The sequence below is a fragment of the Tachysurus fulvidraco genome, chromosome 13 (assembly GCF_022655615.1).
Source record: "Tachysurus fulvidraco isolate hzauxx_2018 chromosome 13, HZAU_PFXX_2.0, whole genome shotgun sequence".
In the NCBI taxonomy this organism is placed as follows: domain Eukaryota; kingdom Metazoa; phylum Chordata; class Actinopteri; order Siluriformes; family Bagridae; genus Tachysurus; species Tachysurus fulvidraco.
In genome coordinates, this window is record NC_062530.1 from 4,356,585 (window position 1) to 4,375,529 (window position 18,945).

An 18,945-nucleotide genomic window follows, 5' to 3' on the forward strand; every position below is an offset into this window, starting at 1 on the left:
AGGTGGTGTGTCCAAACTTTTGGAAGGTGTGTCCAAACTTTTGGACTGTACTGTACCTACCTACCTACCTACCTACCTACCTACCTACCTACCTACCTGTCTGCTTTACTTCTGATATACTGTACATATGTCTCTTAGAAATGAGCAGGATACAGGCTTTGTACAGTATAGTGACACACACTGTTTTTTTTTGTGTTTTTTTTAGGCATGTTTTCCAATATCTTGTGCGGAACATAAAGTAATTACATGAAATTACATGAAAGTTAATCAGAAATAATGAAACCCTTCAAAAATTCCGCTAATCGCCTCCACAGAAGTGCTGTTGGAAAAGAAAAGTATTGTATTTTGTCAAATATCTTCATGTGTTTGTGCTCACCTCCCTGAGCGGCTCATTCAGCTCCCCCAGGATGCTCTCCTCATCAAACATCTTGCCCTGGTAACGGTGCTCGTAGTAATCATGGATCCTCTGGCGCATGTCTGCTGGCAGCTTATGGAAGGACATGTACTGCTCCACCTGTTTATACTGAAGACCGAGAGGAAGAGTGAGAGAACCAGAGGTTACAAAGGCCAATGCAAAGGTTTCTACTGTGTAAGCTTCAAAGAATATAGTTACAAAGAAAGAAAGAAAGAAAGAAAGAAAGAAAGAAAGAAAGAAAGAAAGAAAGAAAGAAAGAAAGAAAGAAAGAAAGAAAGAAAGAAAGAAAATGGAAGGTAAAATTAAGGACAAAATTATGAAGGCAAGTAAGAGGGAAGGAAAGAAGGAAGGAAGGAAGGAAGGAAGGAAGGAAGGAAGGAAGGAAGGAAGGAAGGAAGGAAGGAAGGAAAACAGTGAATTGAATGAAAAGAAAAGAACAGAAAAGAAATGGGGGAAAATATTCTAGTTATGTTTCTAATTTTTTAGTTTAAAGACATTTAACTCGACATAGAAAGAAAGGTAAATAAAGCTAAAAGGAAGGAAGGAAGGTAGGTAGGAAGGAAGGAGGGAAGGAAGGAAGGATAGAAGATAGGAAGGAAGGAAAAAACTATCATTAGTGTTTACTGGACTGCAGATGGTGTGAAAATAAATGCCAGAGAAAAAAGTCACATTATCTGATTAAGTCGCTGTCTAACACACCAATGAAACAATTATTCTATAATGCAGACTCTATTATTATTATTGTGTGTGTGTGTGTGTGTGTGTGTGTGTGTGTGTGTGTGTGTGTGTGTGTGTGTGTGTGTGTGTGTGTGTGTGTGTGTGTGTGTGTGGTGTGTGTGTGTGTGTGTGAGAGAGAGAGAGAGAGAGAGAGAGAGAGAGAGAGAGATAAGTACCTTATTAATGGTTTACTATGTCTACATGCTTTATATTAATCCTGTAGCATGTCTCATTATATAGAGATTGTGTTTTATGGAACTAAATTAAAAACAACACGAGCTAATGATGAAATACACACAAACACACACAAACACACACACACACACACACACACACTAAATGTTTTTCAAATAAGATTTAAGATTTTTTTTGCCATATCTTACAATGAGCTTTAATTTATTAGGAAAGAAGGTTTTTATTTAAAATCTTAAAAAATTATCATAAATATCACTAATATTAAATTCAGCTATTTTAGTTCTTGAAACGAAACAGATTTAGGATCGAATGTTAACAGAAACGAAACTGGGCCATTTGTGCTAGGAACAAGTTGTCCAATGAGCCTCAAGAGGGGGAAGAGGATGAGAAAAAGGAGGAAGAAGAAGAGGAGGAAGAGTGCCAGAACAAACCCTGGGATTACAGAGAACAGAGCAGAATGTAAAAAGTTACTATAATTAGCATCTAAAAACTCTTAGTGTTAAGAGTCTAATACCTTACGGCCGTGATAAGGACTTTAAAAACCAATTTGTGCCATAGATCAAAAACCTTCAGCATACGCAACACCTTCACGTATTTTCCCACTGACCTTTTTGCATAAAACGCTTCCCGAATGTAAAACAAAGACCTCGCATAAATCCTGTGTGAGCCGCAGCTTCTCAGTCGAACCCGAGTCAGACATTAAGAGCAGAATTACAAAATCAAATCGATACGTTGCCCAGATCTGAATCCAGATTTGCTGATTCCACAACCACCCCCCCCCCCCCCCTGCATATTACAATCCTGATCTTTTTTTTTCTAATCTGTCTCTCACTACAGGGACTAATAATAGCCCTCATGATATAAATGTCATGACTGGCTAAAGGATATGTTGGAAATAGAGATGGTTGTTGTGAGGGTTGTAGGAGTGAACGAGTCAGAGGACTCTCTTTATTAAATAATTCATTGTGTATTATTTCACTGCGGTGAAAAAGAACAAAAGAGCTCAGATGAAGTGTTTTTATGCGCCAATTATTGAGCGAGTGACTGCGAGTCCAGGTGCATGATTTGTAATGCTGAGAGTGTGGAAAAGCTTTAAGTCCATCTCTCAATCGTGATCATGAGCTTTCTGTCTCTCTCTCTCTCTCTCTCTCTCTCTCTCTCTCTCTCTCTCTCTCTCTCTTTCTCACTTAATTTTACATAGAAGGAAGGAAGGAAGGAAGGAAGGAAGGAAGGAAGGAAGGAAGGAAGGAAGGAAGGAAGGAAGGAAGGAAGGAAGGAAAAGAAGATTAGGATGGGTTTGAATTATTTAAGTTGATGTAGGAAGGAGGGATGGAAGGAAGGAAGGAAGGAAGGAAGGAATTGGAAAAGAAAGAAAGAAAGAAAGAAAGAAAGAAAGAAAGAAAGAAAGAAAGAAAGAAAGAAAGAAAGAAAGAAAGAAAGAAAGAAAGGGAAGGAAGATATGATACATAATATGTGCACACACACACATACACACACACATATACACACACACATACACACACACACACACACATACACACACACACACACACACACACACACACACACACACACACACACACACACACACACACACACACACACACACACCTAAAGCCTAATAAAATTTGCATAGTATAAACCCTAGAAACGAGGTAACAGCTAAATAAGAAATGTTATTTTAATAGCATGTTATTTATTTATTTATTTATTTATTTATTTATTTATTTATTTATTTATTTATAGTAACTGGATGTGACACACTGTTTCACACATAACGATTTGGAATATTGAGTACAATGAGAACGTTCTGATATTAAAAGGATATATATGATATTCCAAAGATATATAATTATTTCTCCAGTGATCTCTAAATGCAACTGAATCGCCTAGAAACACCTTTAGACTGGTGAATAAATAAACACAAACAAACAAATAACTAACTAAAAAAAAAACACTTCAGATGCTGTTCTGAATGTTCTCTTTAGAGGGTGGATGGAGGGATGGAGGGATGGAGGGATGGGCAGTGAGGAGTGGGATGCTCTGCCTTGTATAACACTACAAAGCTGTTATAGTCAGTTCTGTAAAACAGACCGGATACTAATATCTTCCCGAAAGGCGACATAAAAAGAGCAATAAAAAGAGTAGAGCGTGAGCGCAAGATGAAGAACGGATGAGGTGGAACATCTCCTGACAGCAGATGAAAGACGAGAGCAAAGAGAGAGAGAGAGAGAGAGAGAGAGAGAGAGAGAGAGACCTGTTCCTCCCCTAGCTAATGAGTCTGTGTGATGCGTTGGCTCCCTGAGGAGAAGCCCCCCGTGATGAGCTGCCCACAGGACTGCCTGAGGGAAAACTCAGAAACGTGGCTCTTCCACGGCAAAGCAGTCACACTTTATTGTGCAATCTTCCACCATCATTCACACAGACACACACACACACACTGCCCGAGGACTTGAGGTGTGTGTGTGTGGGGCTTTGTGTACACAACATATACACTTTCAAATTGAAAAGTCAGATAGTTGTTTAACCCGTAAAAGTTCTCATAAAATACATACAGGACATTTTATATGTTGACTTTTTCCCTTTAATACTGTAACAGGAGGTCGTGTGGCTCGTGGTGGTTAACAAACTGCATATTTAAACACAACTCTGTGCCTTTTTGTAGTATACAATGTAGTCCAACAAGAAGAAGGCCTGGATGAGGCAATATTATATATTATATTATATATTAAAAAAAAAACAATCGTGGAATTTCACAATTTTCACACTTCATGTACTCGACGTGTTCCATTGGAGGCGATGCAACACAAGACATCACACAGTGCGTAGTGTAAGGTTCAGATGAAATGCAGCTCTAGTGTTAGTGTGAGGTAAATTTAACACACCTGAGAAATTCAAACAAACCTGAATGTAGCTTAGCAAATTATCTGAAGGGTTTATGGAGGAATTCTCACTCGATTTGTTTCCCAAATAAAAATGTAGTTTAGTGTTTCCACTGGCTGAGCTGACACTGGAGACTCCTTCCAATGTAGATAAATAAATAAATAAATAAATAAATAAATAAATAAATAAATGTCTTCACATTGAAAACCTCACAATATTAACAATTGCACACATTATATATTTTATAAACGTGTTTAAATGAATTATATTCATTACATTACACACACACACACACACACACACACACACACACACACACACACACACACACACACACACACACACACACACACACACACACACAAACACACACACACACACACACACAAACACACCAATCACTAATCTCTTTCTAAATCTAAAACTAACTCTCTCTCTCTCTCTCTCTCTCTCTCTCTCTCTCTCTCTCTCTCTCTCTCTCTCTCGGTCTCTCGGTCTCTCTTTTATTTCTGTTTTAAACCCTGATATTGCACATGACTGTCCTTTTTGTTCACAGAGAGAACCTTTTTTTCAAGCTTTTATTTACTGCTCCAGGTTACAGTCTTTCTTTGTGTTTTTATGGAGCATTTTAAGGTTGTTTTATGTTGTTTTTACTGTTCAGTGTTTTATTTTTGGGTGTAAGTACGTTAGGAAACAAAAGGTTCAGGTGCCAACTGGTCAACTTCATCTTCGGTCAAGCAAAGATGGCAATATATCTGAGCCGGAGAAACCAGATTACACAAAACGCTGACTGTGATGCCACAACGATATTAAAAAGGCTGATAAAATCAAGAACTTTAATTGATTTTAATTTTTACAAAAGTACGAACAATGTTGATGGTTTTAAATGTGTGTGGTGTTGGGAAAATGCTTTGTGCTCTGTGGAGGAAGGAGAACTGAACTTTGCACCAGAGTTCAACTAATCACCCATGTTTTAATCACTGTAGAAACATCTTTCTTTCTTTCTTTCTTTCTTTCTTTCTTTCTTTCTTTCTTTCTTTCTTTCTTTATTTATTTATTTATTTATTTATTTATTAAGTCACCATGAATTATAATGATATGTGACTTGTGTAAATAAAGTGTGACAAAAGTAAAAAAAAAAAAAGTCTCTCTCTCTCTCACTCTCTCTCTCTCTCTCTCTGTCTCTCTCTCTCTCTTCTCTCTCTCTATCTGTTTATTAATGTCTTCAGCACTCTTTAATCACAGAGGAACAACAGTTATGGTGCACCACACTACGAATATGAAATGTGCCAGAAAATAGGAGCACAAAACACGTCCGAAACCCTTCTTCCTCCATGCAGCTGAAATTAGCCACCTCTTGTACCCGACCCCCCCAACCCCGTACACCCCCCCCCCACACACACACACACACACAACTCCACCTCCTTATCTTTAGCCCTTTTTTTTTCTTCTTTCTATTGTTTCATTCATGATTTGACCCAGGAGTCTTGGGTCTTCCTTTGCGCTGAATAAGATCTCATAGAGCATGTCTATTTTTCTCCTCTCGTTGCTTTGTTCTTCTCATATCTTCATTGAATGAATAGTCTTTCCTCTTCTTCTTTTCTCATTCATATTCTCTCTCTCACTCTCTCTCTCTCTCTTAGATTTGCATAAAAATAGACTTGCTGTAAAGCACGGTTCATAGATAGATTCTATGCACGGGATGAAAAATGTATATGATTCATATTAAAATGTTTAAAATACAGAAATATAAAACCACCTCTTTCGTATGTTTAGATTTTAAATCAAGATTTCCTCCACCATGATGGCCACACACACAGACACACACACACAGAGAGAGAGAGAGAGAGAGAGAGAGAGAGAGAGAGAGAGAGAGAGAGAGAGAGAGAGAGAGAGAGAGAGAGAGAGAGAGAGAGAGAGAGAGAGAGAGAGAGACCATCTCCCTTAAGTGCCTGTTGATTTTTAATCAGTCCCTGACCTTTGATCGTATTCCAGGAGTATACACACTCTATCTAACACACACACAGACACACACACACACACACACACACACACACACACACACACACACACACACACACACACACACACACACACACACAAAACGGATCAAATATAGAAATCCAATTGCAAATTAAAGAATGTCATAAACCATAACTTTTTATTCATCACGTTTCAGTTCCATTTTTTCATTTGATGATGATGGTGTCAGTTGACTGTTAAAATTAAACTAAATTAAAATATCATTACCGAAAATCACACCAACATCCTATGCAACAATATCCATCTGATTGGGCTTCAGACTTTGAATGGAAATGTTGTAATTAAATCAAGTTCTCGCTCTAAAATCTGATGACGGCCTCATGCAGCTTTCAAATAGTGACCTCGTGTCCTTGTGACTATAATAAATAAAGTTTGTAAATGTATATCATTTTATTTAACGAGTTTAATAAAAAAAACCTGCCTTTATTTACCTTCATTCCTTTTTTTTTCTGGAACAGTACACATTTCGTTTAATGAATTCATTCTGACTCTAATTTCTACTTACATCTAAAAAGAATTATTTGATCTGTAGCAGCTACAAATTCCCCTCGTTACTGTGACACATCAAAATCAGCGGTCAGAACAGGAATCGTTTGAAAAGCGCACGAGGAACTGTTCATGAACGAATCTTATTTGTGTTTGGCTTTTTTTTTCATTAAAAATGTCTATAAGGATAAAGACGATAAGTGAATGACATTTACTTTCATTTTCTGCTTTCGTCTTGTGAGCAATTTGGAAAAACTTCATTTAATACATAATAGAAGGTAAAAATCTTTTTTTTGTTTTTTTTTTTCATTTCTGTGTTTATTTTTGCTGACGTTTTTGTTTAGGTCTCTTTAAACATAAGCTTTAGTCTAAATCTTCTGACTCTGAAGGGAGTCGTTTCTTCCAGGATGACTCGACCCTCATCCCTCATCCACATGGCACGGGAGCTAACGGAACGGATTAACGAGAATATATGTGTATGTATATATATTTTGTAAATATATGTGTATGTATATATATTTTGTAAATATATGTGTATGTATATATATATTTTGTAAATGTTTATGAGCTTTGAAAAATAAATGCATCTTTTTGCCAACACAATCAGCACAATCAACACCTTCATTATCCATCATCAACAATAGCATTTGGAAGACTGTTGTACTTCTCTGCAGTTCAGTTACAGAAGCTGTTCACTGTATGTATCTACCAGTCTGTCTACATCCATCCTTCTGCTTTTTCTCTTTTGTTTTTGTCTGTTTAATGATCTATTTGTTTATTCATTTGCCTTTCAATTCGCCTGCATATGTGTGTCTGTCTGTCAGTCTGTCTGTTTGTCTGTCTGTCTGTATGTTGGCCTGTCTGACTTTCTGTCTGTCTGTCTGGCAGTCTGTCTGACTGTCTGTTTGTTGGATTGTCTATCCGTCTGTCTGTCTGTCTGTCTGTCTACCTGTCTCTCTGTTTGTCTCTTGCTTGCCTGTCTGCCTGTCTGTCTGTCTGTCTGTCTGTCTGTCTGTCTGTCTGTCTGGCAGTCTGCCTGCCTGTCTGTCTGTCTGTCTGTCTGACTGACTTTCTGTCTGTCTGTCTGGCAGTCTGTCTGACTGTCTGTCTGTTGGATTGTCTATCCGTCTGTCTGTCTGTCTGTCTGTCTGTCTGTCTGTCTCTCTGTTTGTCTCTTGCCTGCCTGTCTGCCTGTCTGTCTGTCTGGCAGTCTGTCTGTCTGTCTTTCTGTCTGTCTGTCTGTCTGTCTGTCTGTCTGGCAATCTGTCTGACTGTCTCTCTGTTGGATTGTCTATCCGTCTGTCTGTCTGTCGGTCTGTCTGTCTGTCTCTCTGTTTGTCTCTTGCCTGCCTGTCTGTCTGCCTGTCTGTCTGTCTGTCAGTCAGTCTGTCAGTCTGTCTCTCTCTGTCAGTCTGTCTGTCTGTCTGTATGTCTCTCTCTCTGTCAATCTGTCTATCTACAGTATATGTCTGTCTGTCAATCTGTATGTCTGTCTTTATGCCTGTCTGTCTGTCTGAATGTAGATCTGTCTGTCTGTATGTCTGTCAGCCTGTATGTCTTTCTGTATACCTGTCTGTCTGTATGTCTGTCTGTCTGTCAACCTGTAAGTCTGTCTGTATGTCTGTCAGTCTGTATGTTTGTCTGTCTGTCAGCCTGTACGTCTGTCTGTATGTCTGTCAGTCTGGACGTCTGTCTGTATGTCTGTCAGCCTGTATGTCTGTCAGCCTGTATGTCTTTCTGTATGTCTGTCAGCCTGTATGTCTGTCTGTATGTCTGTCAGCCTGTATGTCCGTCAGCCTGTATGTCTTTCTGTATGTCTGTCAGCCTGTACGTCTGTCTGTATGTCTGTCAGCCTGTATGTCTGTCTGTATGTCTGTCAGCCTGTACGTCTGTCTGTATGTCTGTCAGCCTGTACGTCTCTCTGTATGTCTGTCAGCCTGTACGTCTGTCTGTATGTCTGTCAACCTGTACGTCTGTCTGTATGTCTGTCAGCCTGTATGTCTGTCTGCATGTCTGTCAGCCTGTACGTCTGTCTGTATGTCTGTCAGCCTGTGTGTCTTTCTGTATGCCTGTCTGTCTGTGTGTCTTTCTGTATGCCTGTCTGTCTGTATGTCTGTCTGTCAGCCTGTGTGTCTGTCTGTCCGTCCCTCTGTCTCTCCCCCACTCCTGCAGAAGTGGAGAGCTTCTTTCTGATTCCTGCGGGAGAAAATCCATTCATTATGAGCCTCAGAGTGGTAATCACTTTTCTGTCACAAGGGAACAGCCTTCTGTCTGTCAGTCAACTCAATTCAGTACGAACCTCCCAGGAGGGAGCCGACGTGAAACTCACGCACACAAACACACACAGATGCACACACTTAAATACACAATTACAATACAACACACAGACCCTTTAGCCCACAATCTAACCTTCTCTCCGCCTTTGCTCCGCAAACACTAAATGCAAATTTACTTACTAAATAAGTCATGAATAATTTATGTCCTGAAAGAGATGTCAGTCACTTTATTATAATTTTTAAAGATTTATTTTGCTTTTTAACCTCATCTCTCTCTCTCTCTCTCTCTCTCTCTCTCTCTCTCTCTCTCTCTCTCTCTCTCTCTCTCTCTCTCTCTCTCTAATCTCTCCCTCTCTCTAGGATGGAGGAATTGTACTCGGCTAATCACAGCAACAATGTCTATATGAACTTTTTCAGGGAAGCTGTTCAGAGAGGAACACACACACACACACATGTACACACACACGTACACACACACACACACACACACACACACACACACACACACACACACACACACACACGATCACATGTAATCAACAATTTTGTATCAGTCAGTGAAGCAGAGAACATAAAATCACACACACACACACACACACACACACACACACACACACACACACACAGAGAGAGAGAGAGAGAGAGAGAGAGAGAGAGAGAGAGAGAGAGAGAGAGAGAGAGAGAGAGAGAGAGAGAGAGAAGAAGAAGAAGAAGAATGCACATTACCTCTCTCTCTTTTGTGTTTTTCAGAGAGAGGTTTATAAACGCCGCATTCACATGTAAATTTATTTACCATGGTGGTTAAAATTAATCCACCCGAATTAATCCATCACAGCTGTTGCCAACAGAATATTTTTAGGCAGACAGAACTGCACCAGCAACCAGAGGCATTACTGCAGCTTCTTATAAAAATCCCTGCAGAGAAGGAACTTTAAAACGAACCCTGTACTTCTTTCACCCTAACCTACTTTCCAGTGTTTTTCAGTTCCTTTATTATTAAGCTTACCAACCGAATTAGAAATGCGAGAGGCATTAATTAGTCCTGCTTTCGGGATGTACTGTACTGTAGGTGTGCTAACATAATATAATAATATAATAACAGCCCCAGGCCTAGAGAAATCAGGCTTGTACTGTACTGTAGCTTTATAGCAGGTTTTTTAGCAGGTTTATAATGTTTTGCTGTTTCAGAACCAACTATAAAAAACACTACACAAATAAAAATATCCGTACACCTGAGTATGACAGACATACTGTATGAGTTTGTTGGATAGAAAACATGCTTGCAATGATGCCATTAGGTGTGTTTATTTCTTCAGTAATACGTTCTTTCTAGTTCCCCTCCTATACAGATTGGCTGTATCCAGCACTCGTGATGTTTTTGACTAGCGAACCTTTAATCCAATCTCGGCCACTGAACTCTGAGTCTCATGTCTTTTTCTTTGCTCTGATGCTGCGTTTTGACAGAAATGATCTAACACACACACAGACACATATTATAGTCTTTTTCTATCGTGTGCATATCGATGACTTTACCTCTAATTGCCTAAATCTCTCTGGTCTTCATTTCTATTTAAGCTTCTGAGAATTCACAGCAGTGGAATTACTTGATGTAAGGTGGTCTTTTATCTAGTTTTTTTTTTTTTAATGGAAAAAAAAAAAAAGAAGCCAATTTTGTCCTCAATATCTTTCATCTGTGTAAACATGAGGCTTCCAAAGTACAGGGAGTGAATACTTATGCAACAAGCGCTTTTTTCATTTCTTGAAACCGTGTACATTGTATATAATTTCACTATCCAGAAATGTTTGATTCCTCTGATGCTTTCTCCATGTCATCTCCGGTTGCCTCTGGCTTCCTCATTAGGGATCTAAATCCACATCCAGATTTCTTTTTCAATTTATTTATTTATTTTGTCAAGCTGCTTTGAGACGATCTGTATCGTCTACTTAATTACTGCCTTAAATTAAAAAAAAAAAAAAAATCAGATCAGTCTCATCAACTGGATGTTTCATGTAATATCCTGTAACTGTATCATTCAAACATGTAACGCTATCTTACCCAATTCACTGGGACACTAATATGTCTGGCATGATGCTCTGGATGACGTTTAACTTTGAACAAAATTGATTCTCTAGCAAGCTAATGACACACGCAAAAAAATATAAAAAATAAAAAAATAAATCAATTCACTCATTCTAGACAAAATCTCCAGGTTTACTCAAAACAATACACTGGACACCTCAGAGTCCTGACCTTGAAATCCATGAACGTGTCTGGGATTACTCGGATCATGAGAGCAACGACCCCGGCTCAAGGTGAGCAACAAATAAGAGGGAGATGCTAGTTTGTATGGCTAGAATTTGACATTTTATACAGTATTTAGTCTGTAGTTTGCTATATAACGAACAAAACTACTGTATGATCAGTATGATTGGTGGTGCTGTTGTATATCATGAGAAAAGGATCTATACCTAGAAAAAACAGACCAGTACTAACCAGATGTTAACCAGCAGTCACACCAATTAGTGGGAATTGTGTGAGGTGTTGGTTTGAGATAACACATACATTGTTGGTGTTGGGTTTTTAAACACCTCAGGGACACTGCTTGGTTGAGAAACCTCAGGGTTGCCAAGCAAAGATATCCAGCCAACAGTAAGCTGTGGTCAGAAACTGACACTGGTGAAGGCCAGAAGATAATTAGCACAAATTGTACCTGGAAAAAGCCAAGCTGGAGTTTCTAACAGGAATAGAAATGTGAGAATGAAGTAAAATAGAAGATAGATAGAAAACTTGATTTTGTCACATACATTACAGCACAGTGAATTTTTTTCATTACGTATCTTAACTTTGGTGGTTGGGGGTCAGAGTGCAGGGGCAGCCCTGATACATCACCCCTGTAGCAAGGAAGGTTAAGGGCCTTACTCAAGGGCCCAATAATGGCAGCTTAACAGCGCTGGGGCTTGAAGTCTGATCTACAATCCAAAACCTTTATCATTTGATTTAACACTGCCCCATAACGTCAGACATCAGCTCAGCTCAGAGGTTGTCCTGTGGTGGTTCAGTTTGACTGACAGACAAGGTAGAGATGGGGCGTTTTATTTATTTATTTATTTATTTATTTATTTATTTATTTATTTATTTATTTATTTTTACAAAGCACCACTTAAGTCTGTACTTTTACACTAAATTATGGTAGTGTGATGGCGAAGCCTGCACTGCAAAAAATTTCCCACTACTCACACTAGTACTGCTGTGGTGCTGAATGGACAGCGCCATTTCAGCACCACCAGTGTTTTGGATAGCCAGGAAGTGCGTGGGTATGAGGCAGGGTGGCAAAAGTGTGTCAGAAAGAGAGCCAACACAAAACTCTTCACCTTCCAGAAGAAGAAGATGTGATGATCGGACTAAAGTTTCTTATTATTATTCTTTGCTGAATAACCCCTGGACACTGCAAACCGCAGTATGCCTGCTACCTGAGCACTGCCGTAAGCCTGCTCAACCTCCAGACCTCTGCATAACTCCCTGTCAGCTCCCTGCCGCTGAGGAGCCGCCCGCGACAGCAACACGCCGTAAATCTCACTGCACTAAATCACTTCTTTGAAAAATTTTTCGAAGAGCACTGGCAATAAATTGCACAAAGTCTAAAATTGTTTTGACCCCTGATGTGTTATGTTTGCTCACTCATAGGCTTAAGCATGACATTAGTTGTACCTAAACTAGTGTAAGATTAATAAATTACGAATGCCATATAAAAGATGTCAGTGTGTGTGTGTGTGTGTGTGTGTGTGTGTGTGTGTGTGTGTGTGTGTGTGTGTGTGTGTGTGTGTGTGTGTGTGTGTGTGTGTGTGTGTCTTAAGCAGCGTGTTGTGACATGCCAGCCCCAAATGGTATTAGCAGAAAAGTGGTGCTGATTCGCCTCCCTACACTTCCTCTCCACATCTCTAATTAACACTTGGCAGTTGAGGTCTTCTGTTCCGCTCAGCAATTCCCTGAACAAAACTCCAAAAGAAGCTGCCGGCATTTTCTCTGGCCTACTGTCGCTGTATATATGTAAATATAAAGTTTGAACAAAAAAGTTGGTAAAACTTCAGGAATTGCTCCTATAAAAATAATAACTATATTTCTGAGGCTTCCTAATGTATAAAAAGTTGTCTTAAACTCTCTGGAATGACTCTGGCAGACTCTTCTCCTGTTTGTTGACTTTGACACAAATAATCTACCTCATAGTGTGTGCTATTGATCTGGTCAGCAGTTTTTCTTCTATTCTTCTATCTATAACAGTTTTTTCTGTGGTCTGCATTGGCTCTTTCTTCTTAAGGCTCTGGGTTATTGATAAGAAGGTCAGAGATCCAAGCATCAGCACCACCATGCTGCCACTTAAGGGCCCACGAGCAAGACCCTTAACCCTCTCTGCTCCAGCGGTGGCCTATCACTGCTGACCCTGTGCTCTGACCTCGGCTTCCTAACAGGCTGGGATGTGTAAAGAAAAGAATTTCATTGTAATGTAATGTTTATAAATATGACAGATCTTCTTTATGTGTCAGTAACAGCAATTCGAAGAGTTAACAGAAACAGATTCCAGTATAAACCCTGTTGTAATTCCTACATTGTTTGACCAATTTGGATGTAAATAGACTTAAATCAGTGCTAAGCCTGCACTTATTAATCAGTTTCAATGCCTATATACAGTTAAAATTACCAACAGCTTTGTCATTGTCTAAATATTTATAGAGTTGATAGTATGTAGTAATGTGAAGGGTTTTCCCAGAAACTTCAACTGATATACAACCAATTTATGAAGCTGATTTTATGTCCCAAGAGACATAACATGCAAATGCAACTTTAATTAATTATAAGAACAAACTAGGAGACAGGATTAGATCCAAATTGATTACAAAACATAAACAAAAGCACATGTAGGACAAAGAACAAGCACAAACTACCTCATGACCCTTGACCAGACTTCTGAATCAGACACTCAATTTGGATGTAATAACAGCTAGCAGAGCCAAAAGAGTGCTGAAAAGATGGCAGGAAAATTTCTCTATAATACAGAAAGGCAGAGTGATCATACAAATTGTGCGCTGTTGTCGTCAGACGAATTCTGTCCGTTTTTCTGAATATTTCCTACCGGAAATGGAGGACGACAGCCAAGCGGGAGGACATGCTGAGAGTGAGATGGGCCGTTTTTGCCCTCAATCTTGTGAGTGTTATTTTCTTTGTGCGAAATATGTCTCAACATGTACAGAAAGCGAAAAGAAATGTGACGGATGAAGAGAGACAAAGAGAAGAGTAAGCAAGGGAGACAGAAAATGTAAAGGATAGGAAGGAGAGGTAGGAAAAGGAGTCCACCAGGGAAATTGCTCCATCTTTCTCTTCACTCACACGTTAATACTTGCAGTTTGCCGATGACTCAGTGAACGCATGCTTCTGAGACATGAAATAGGTGATGGTGACGGAGACTAGAGAAGGTTAACGGGGTGGACAAATCCTAAAAGTATTCGGTAGCCTCTCAGACAAGGAAATCTACATTGTGGTTCCCAGTCACATGATTTGGTTGCCTAGAAACCGAGCTGAAGGGACTAAATATTGACAGCTAACAAAATGCAATAACATATTACATGTTAGCAAGCGTGGGATGTGGTAGCTTAGTGTTTAAGGTGTTGGACTACCACCTGAACCAAAAAATTGTGAGTTTGAATCCCAGATCCACCGACCTGGCCCCAGAGCGAGGCCCTTAACCCTCATTTGCTCAGTTGTACAACTTGTAAGTCGCTCTCTATAAGGCTGTCTGCCCAATGCCATGAATGTAGAAAGCATGTTAGCTATTTAAGTACATTAGCTTCAACAACCACACGGTTCCACACTTTTGTCAGTGTAATTCCAATCTAAAGTGTTAGTAGTTGTGGTAGAAGTGGCTCAAATGGTTAGATCACTGTTCAAGCCCCAGCACTACCAAACTGCAACTGTTAGTAAGGGCCTTAACCCTCTCTGCAACAGTGGTGCCGTATCATGGCTGACGCTTTGCTCTGACACCAACCACCAAAGTAATGTATATGTCAGAACATACAGGCTTCTCGTTTCCTTTCCTTTATCCCAAAGACTTATAGTGAGCGCTATTTTGAATAATCAAGGAGGAAAACGGACATGGGTTTCACCAGCACTAGTCCTTTTTGGAATGACCCAATTACTCAGCTTCAGTTACATACTGTAATACAAACATCAATAAAAACAAAGATAAACATATTCCTTGTTTTGCTCCTTTTACTCATGATATTACTAAGATTTATCGTTACAATAACGCCTCTGTGTTTATAAGGGCACATGATGACTCAACACTCATGAGACACAGTCCTCAGTGTTTATGTTCCGTACATAACAAAAAGAAAATGTAGAACTAACTGTAAGGACTTTTGCTTGGACATTCTCTGCCGGAACATTAGGGGGCGTTCCGTCAGCGTGCGTTTTGTCACGTGACTCGTCGCTACTCACCTGTTTGTAATTGATTTATAATTATATCTATGTATTTCCCACGTGTTTTGTTTAGCTTTGCTGTTTCTGACACTAACAAACTGTTTCTGGGTTAAAGTCCTGATTTTGAATATTGAATATACTATGTTTCTCAGATCTCACACAATTTGTAGGTCATCATTAAAAGAAGATTTTCCATGAATCTTATACTTTTCTTTAAGGTCTCTGATGACATTTGGTTAGATTTGAATAGATCTAACGTACATCATTATATTTTTCCACACGATTAAAATACAGTGTGTCCCAAATGGACCTAAATGGAGCGTACCTAACACTAATCTCTAAAATTCATGCAAATATTTCTAAGATTTTACTTTTCTCTCAAGTTATTGCTGATAATATCATTTGCACTGAAACTGATAGAAGGGATAATTACACGGAAGGTCGAATCATAATCTTGTCCAGTGCATGTGGGGAACTAAGTAACTAAAAAAAAATCTTTAATGAACCATTACCATTAATCTAAGAGTTGAATTTGAAAATAATCAATAAAATCCAGTTGAAAGTGTTCAAATGTCTAAGATTTACCCGAATAATATTCTTATTTATTTATTTATTTATTTATTTATATTTTAAATTAAACTCAGCAACCAGGAATGGGAAAATAAAAACATAGGGATAAAACCCAGATCTGAAATTTTGCTTGTCCTAGTGGCCCGGGCTGTCGATATGTCCACACCAGGGTTAAAAGGGGACACATACACAACGTAGACATGATGATTAGATCGTGAAATGTAACGTCAATATTAAACCCTGTCTGAGGCTTCAGCATGATCGATGCAGCGAGAACACAAGAGTCAGATTGAGATGCTGTGGTAGAAAAGCACGGATGGAGGAAGCAGAGAGAACCGTCTGCTCCTGCTGGGGTTTAAAGGGAATGTAGAATGCTGTGGAAGAGTATGATTGATGGACAGGCATGGACGAGTGTAAGTCACCTCTCGTGCACCTGAGCAGTCCTGAGGCAGCTGGGAAAAATTTCTCTCAGATGCTGTTTAGTCAGTAAGAATAAAGAAATGTGCTGCAGGCAAATTGACAACACAGACCAGTGATGCTGATCGCTCTGTGATAACACGATTCCCCGGGTGTCCTACAATGGTATTTTAATGAATAATAATTTAAAAAATGGAGGAATAACAAAGAAAACTATTAATCCATATCATGTACTATTCAAAACCTTGTGATCAATTATTTGTAGAAAACTGTAAATAATTATCAACAGTCCACACTTGACTTAGTGTTGAATTATTTCCGTATGAAGATATTGTTGCTCACTAACAATACAGAAAATTAAAGCCTTAGGTTTTTAAGTCATCTCTAGTAACATTAATGGCGTGTCTTTCCTTGAAAAGCCATTTCTTATCACTCTTGAATTAAAAAAATAATAATCTAAATCTGTCCTGACAACTTTCACCAAGATAGAAAACTTAAACCTTTGCTGAAGAACTCTGATGCTGAAGACTCCTTTCACAAATGCTAATTTTTTTTACTAACCCTTTTCTATTAAAAATAAATAAATAAATAATAATAAAAAAAATAAAATAATAATAATAAAATCTCATTGAAGAGAAATCAAAGGGAGAATAGCAGAGTAACTCTCTGTCTCCTTCTCATTAGAAAGCTAATTAAAGGGACCCTGTGCTTTCTCTGACACACACACACACACACACACACACACACACACACACACACACACACACACACACACACACACACACACACACACACACAGACACACTGTAATCGAATGCTCTATTCAGACTAGATTATACTCGCGCCTTTCTGATGATAATTTCTTCCACTGTCTTTCTTGCACTTCCTGGTGTTTCCTTTTTTGTTCCCTTATAATTAGATGCACGCATTTCCGAAGGAAGTTTCCATGCAGATCTGCTGCATTATATTTGGAGATGTAGGTTTTGAGTGCGTGTGTGCAAATGGATTGCAAGTGGAAATCTCTCCGGATGTTAAAACTGGCAGCAACACGCACACACACACACACACACACACACACACACACACACACACACACACACACACACACACACACACACACACACACACACACAGGTCTGTCAGATTAATGCCTATTAATAATCAGTATGTTACTTATGCAGTATTTATGTGTAGGATTTATGTGTAGGAGTGAGTGTGCTATCAATATGCAGGGAATGTAACACAACATTGTGTGCTGTTAAGAAAAAATAATCATATGATAGACATGTGTAAAACAGAGATACTGTATACTGTTAGCATGCTGCAATGTTAATTATTTACTGTGTGTGTGTATATATATATTGTGTCGGTCAGCTTTGTGCTCAGGTCTTCATCAGCGAACATTTGAAGACTTCGGCAGGAAGGAATTAGAGTTGAGTTTATAATAAATGGTGATCCAGCTAAAGTGATTAGTATAATAGTCAGGCTATCTGATATTAACAAGAGCGGTAATTGGATGAAAGATTAAACTATCTGGGATCTTGACCCTAGAGGATTTTCACCAGTCTGCGTTTGTGATAACATATGAGCCGGTAAAGTGTATAGTGTATCATCAAACCATCAACAAGCATAAATTTAGAGACAAAATTTCTAAACCACCAGTGGGGTTGTCCTTATTAACTTCTCTGAATGAGAGAACCCTCTTGCTACAACTATACCTGCAAACCCCCCCTCCTGCCCTCCATAGGGAACCCTCACCCAGGTACTGACACTTTCAGCTTCCAGCAGCACACTTCCAGTTCACTTCCAGTCTGGCAGATATAAATATACAGTAGCAGCGAAGCTTCTTATCGTCGCAAAGTATTGTCCGTCCACTGCATACCAAGCCTTTATATTGCTTTATGCCATTTTGTGATTTCTGTGTATGACCTAATTTGCCTATTTGTATTATTTTGCCTATTTGCCTATTTTTGCATGCTTCTTTTGCCCTATTGGAATTATTTGATTTGTTATTTGGTCTCTTTGGATTACTAACTTTGTGCCTGTTTATCGACCCTGCTCCTGTTTTATGTTTTGGATTGTTCTGGCTTGATTCTGTTATTAAATCAGGATCATGGATCCTGCCTCTAAATACTTACACATCTCTACTACTAGAACAAGCAGAACAACCTTGACTGAAAAAAAACCCACAGTAAAACACACCCTTGAAAGTCTTATTGATTTAAGATCAAACTCTAGTACAGAGCTTTTCTCATTCAGGGATCCCTTAATAAATCTATATACCATAAAATATAACCATTATTGGTTTGTAATCATCGCATAAATCATCCAACACTCATACTGTATTACATCATGGAGCCAGTCTGGGTTTTGGTGAAGATTCTGTAACAATCATAATAAAATCCAACATACAATGAAAATTGAATTAATTATGAATGATATTTAAAAAGAATGAATGTATGCATCATGCA

At 38.8% G+C, this 18,945-nt stretch overlaps 1 protein-coding gene across 1 annotated transcript in view; it reads right to left on the minus strand.

Annotated features, from left to right (window-relative positions):
• Nucleotides 1–18,945, minus strand: part of hcn4 (hyperpolarization activated cyclic nucleotide-gated potassium channel 4) — a 96,228-nt gene that overhangs the window by 17,974 nt on the left and 59,309 nt on the right. The window contains exon 6 of the mRNA XM_027159254.2: nucleotides 377–523. Within this exon, the coding sequence (XP_027015055.2) occupies nucleotides 377–523 (147 nt within the window). The remainder of the gene's footprint in view (nucleotides 1–376; nucleotides 524–18,945) is intronic.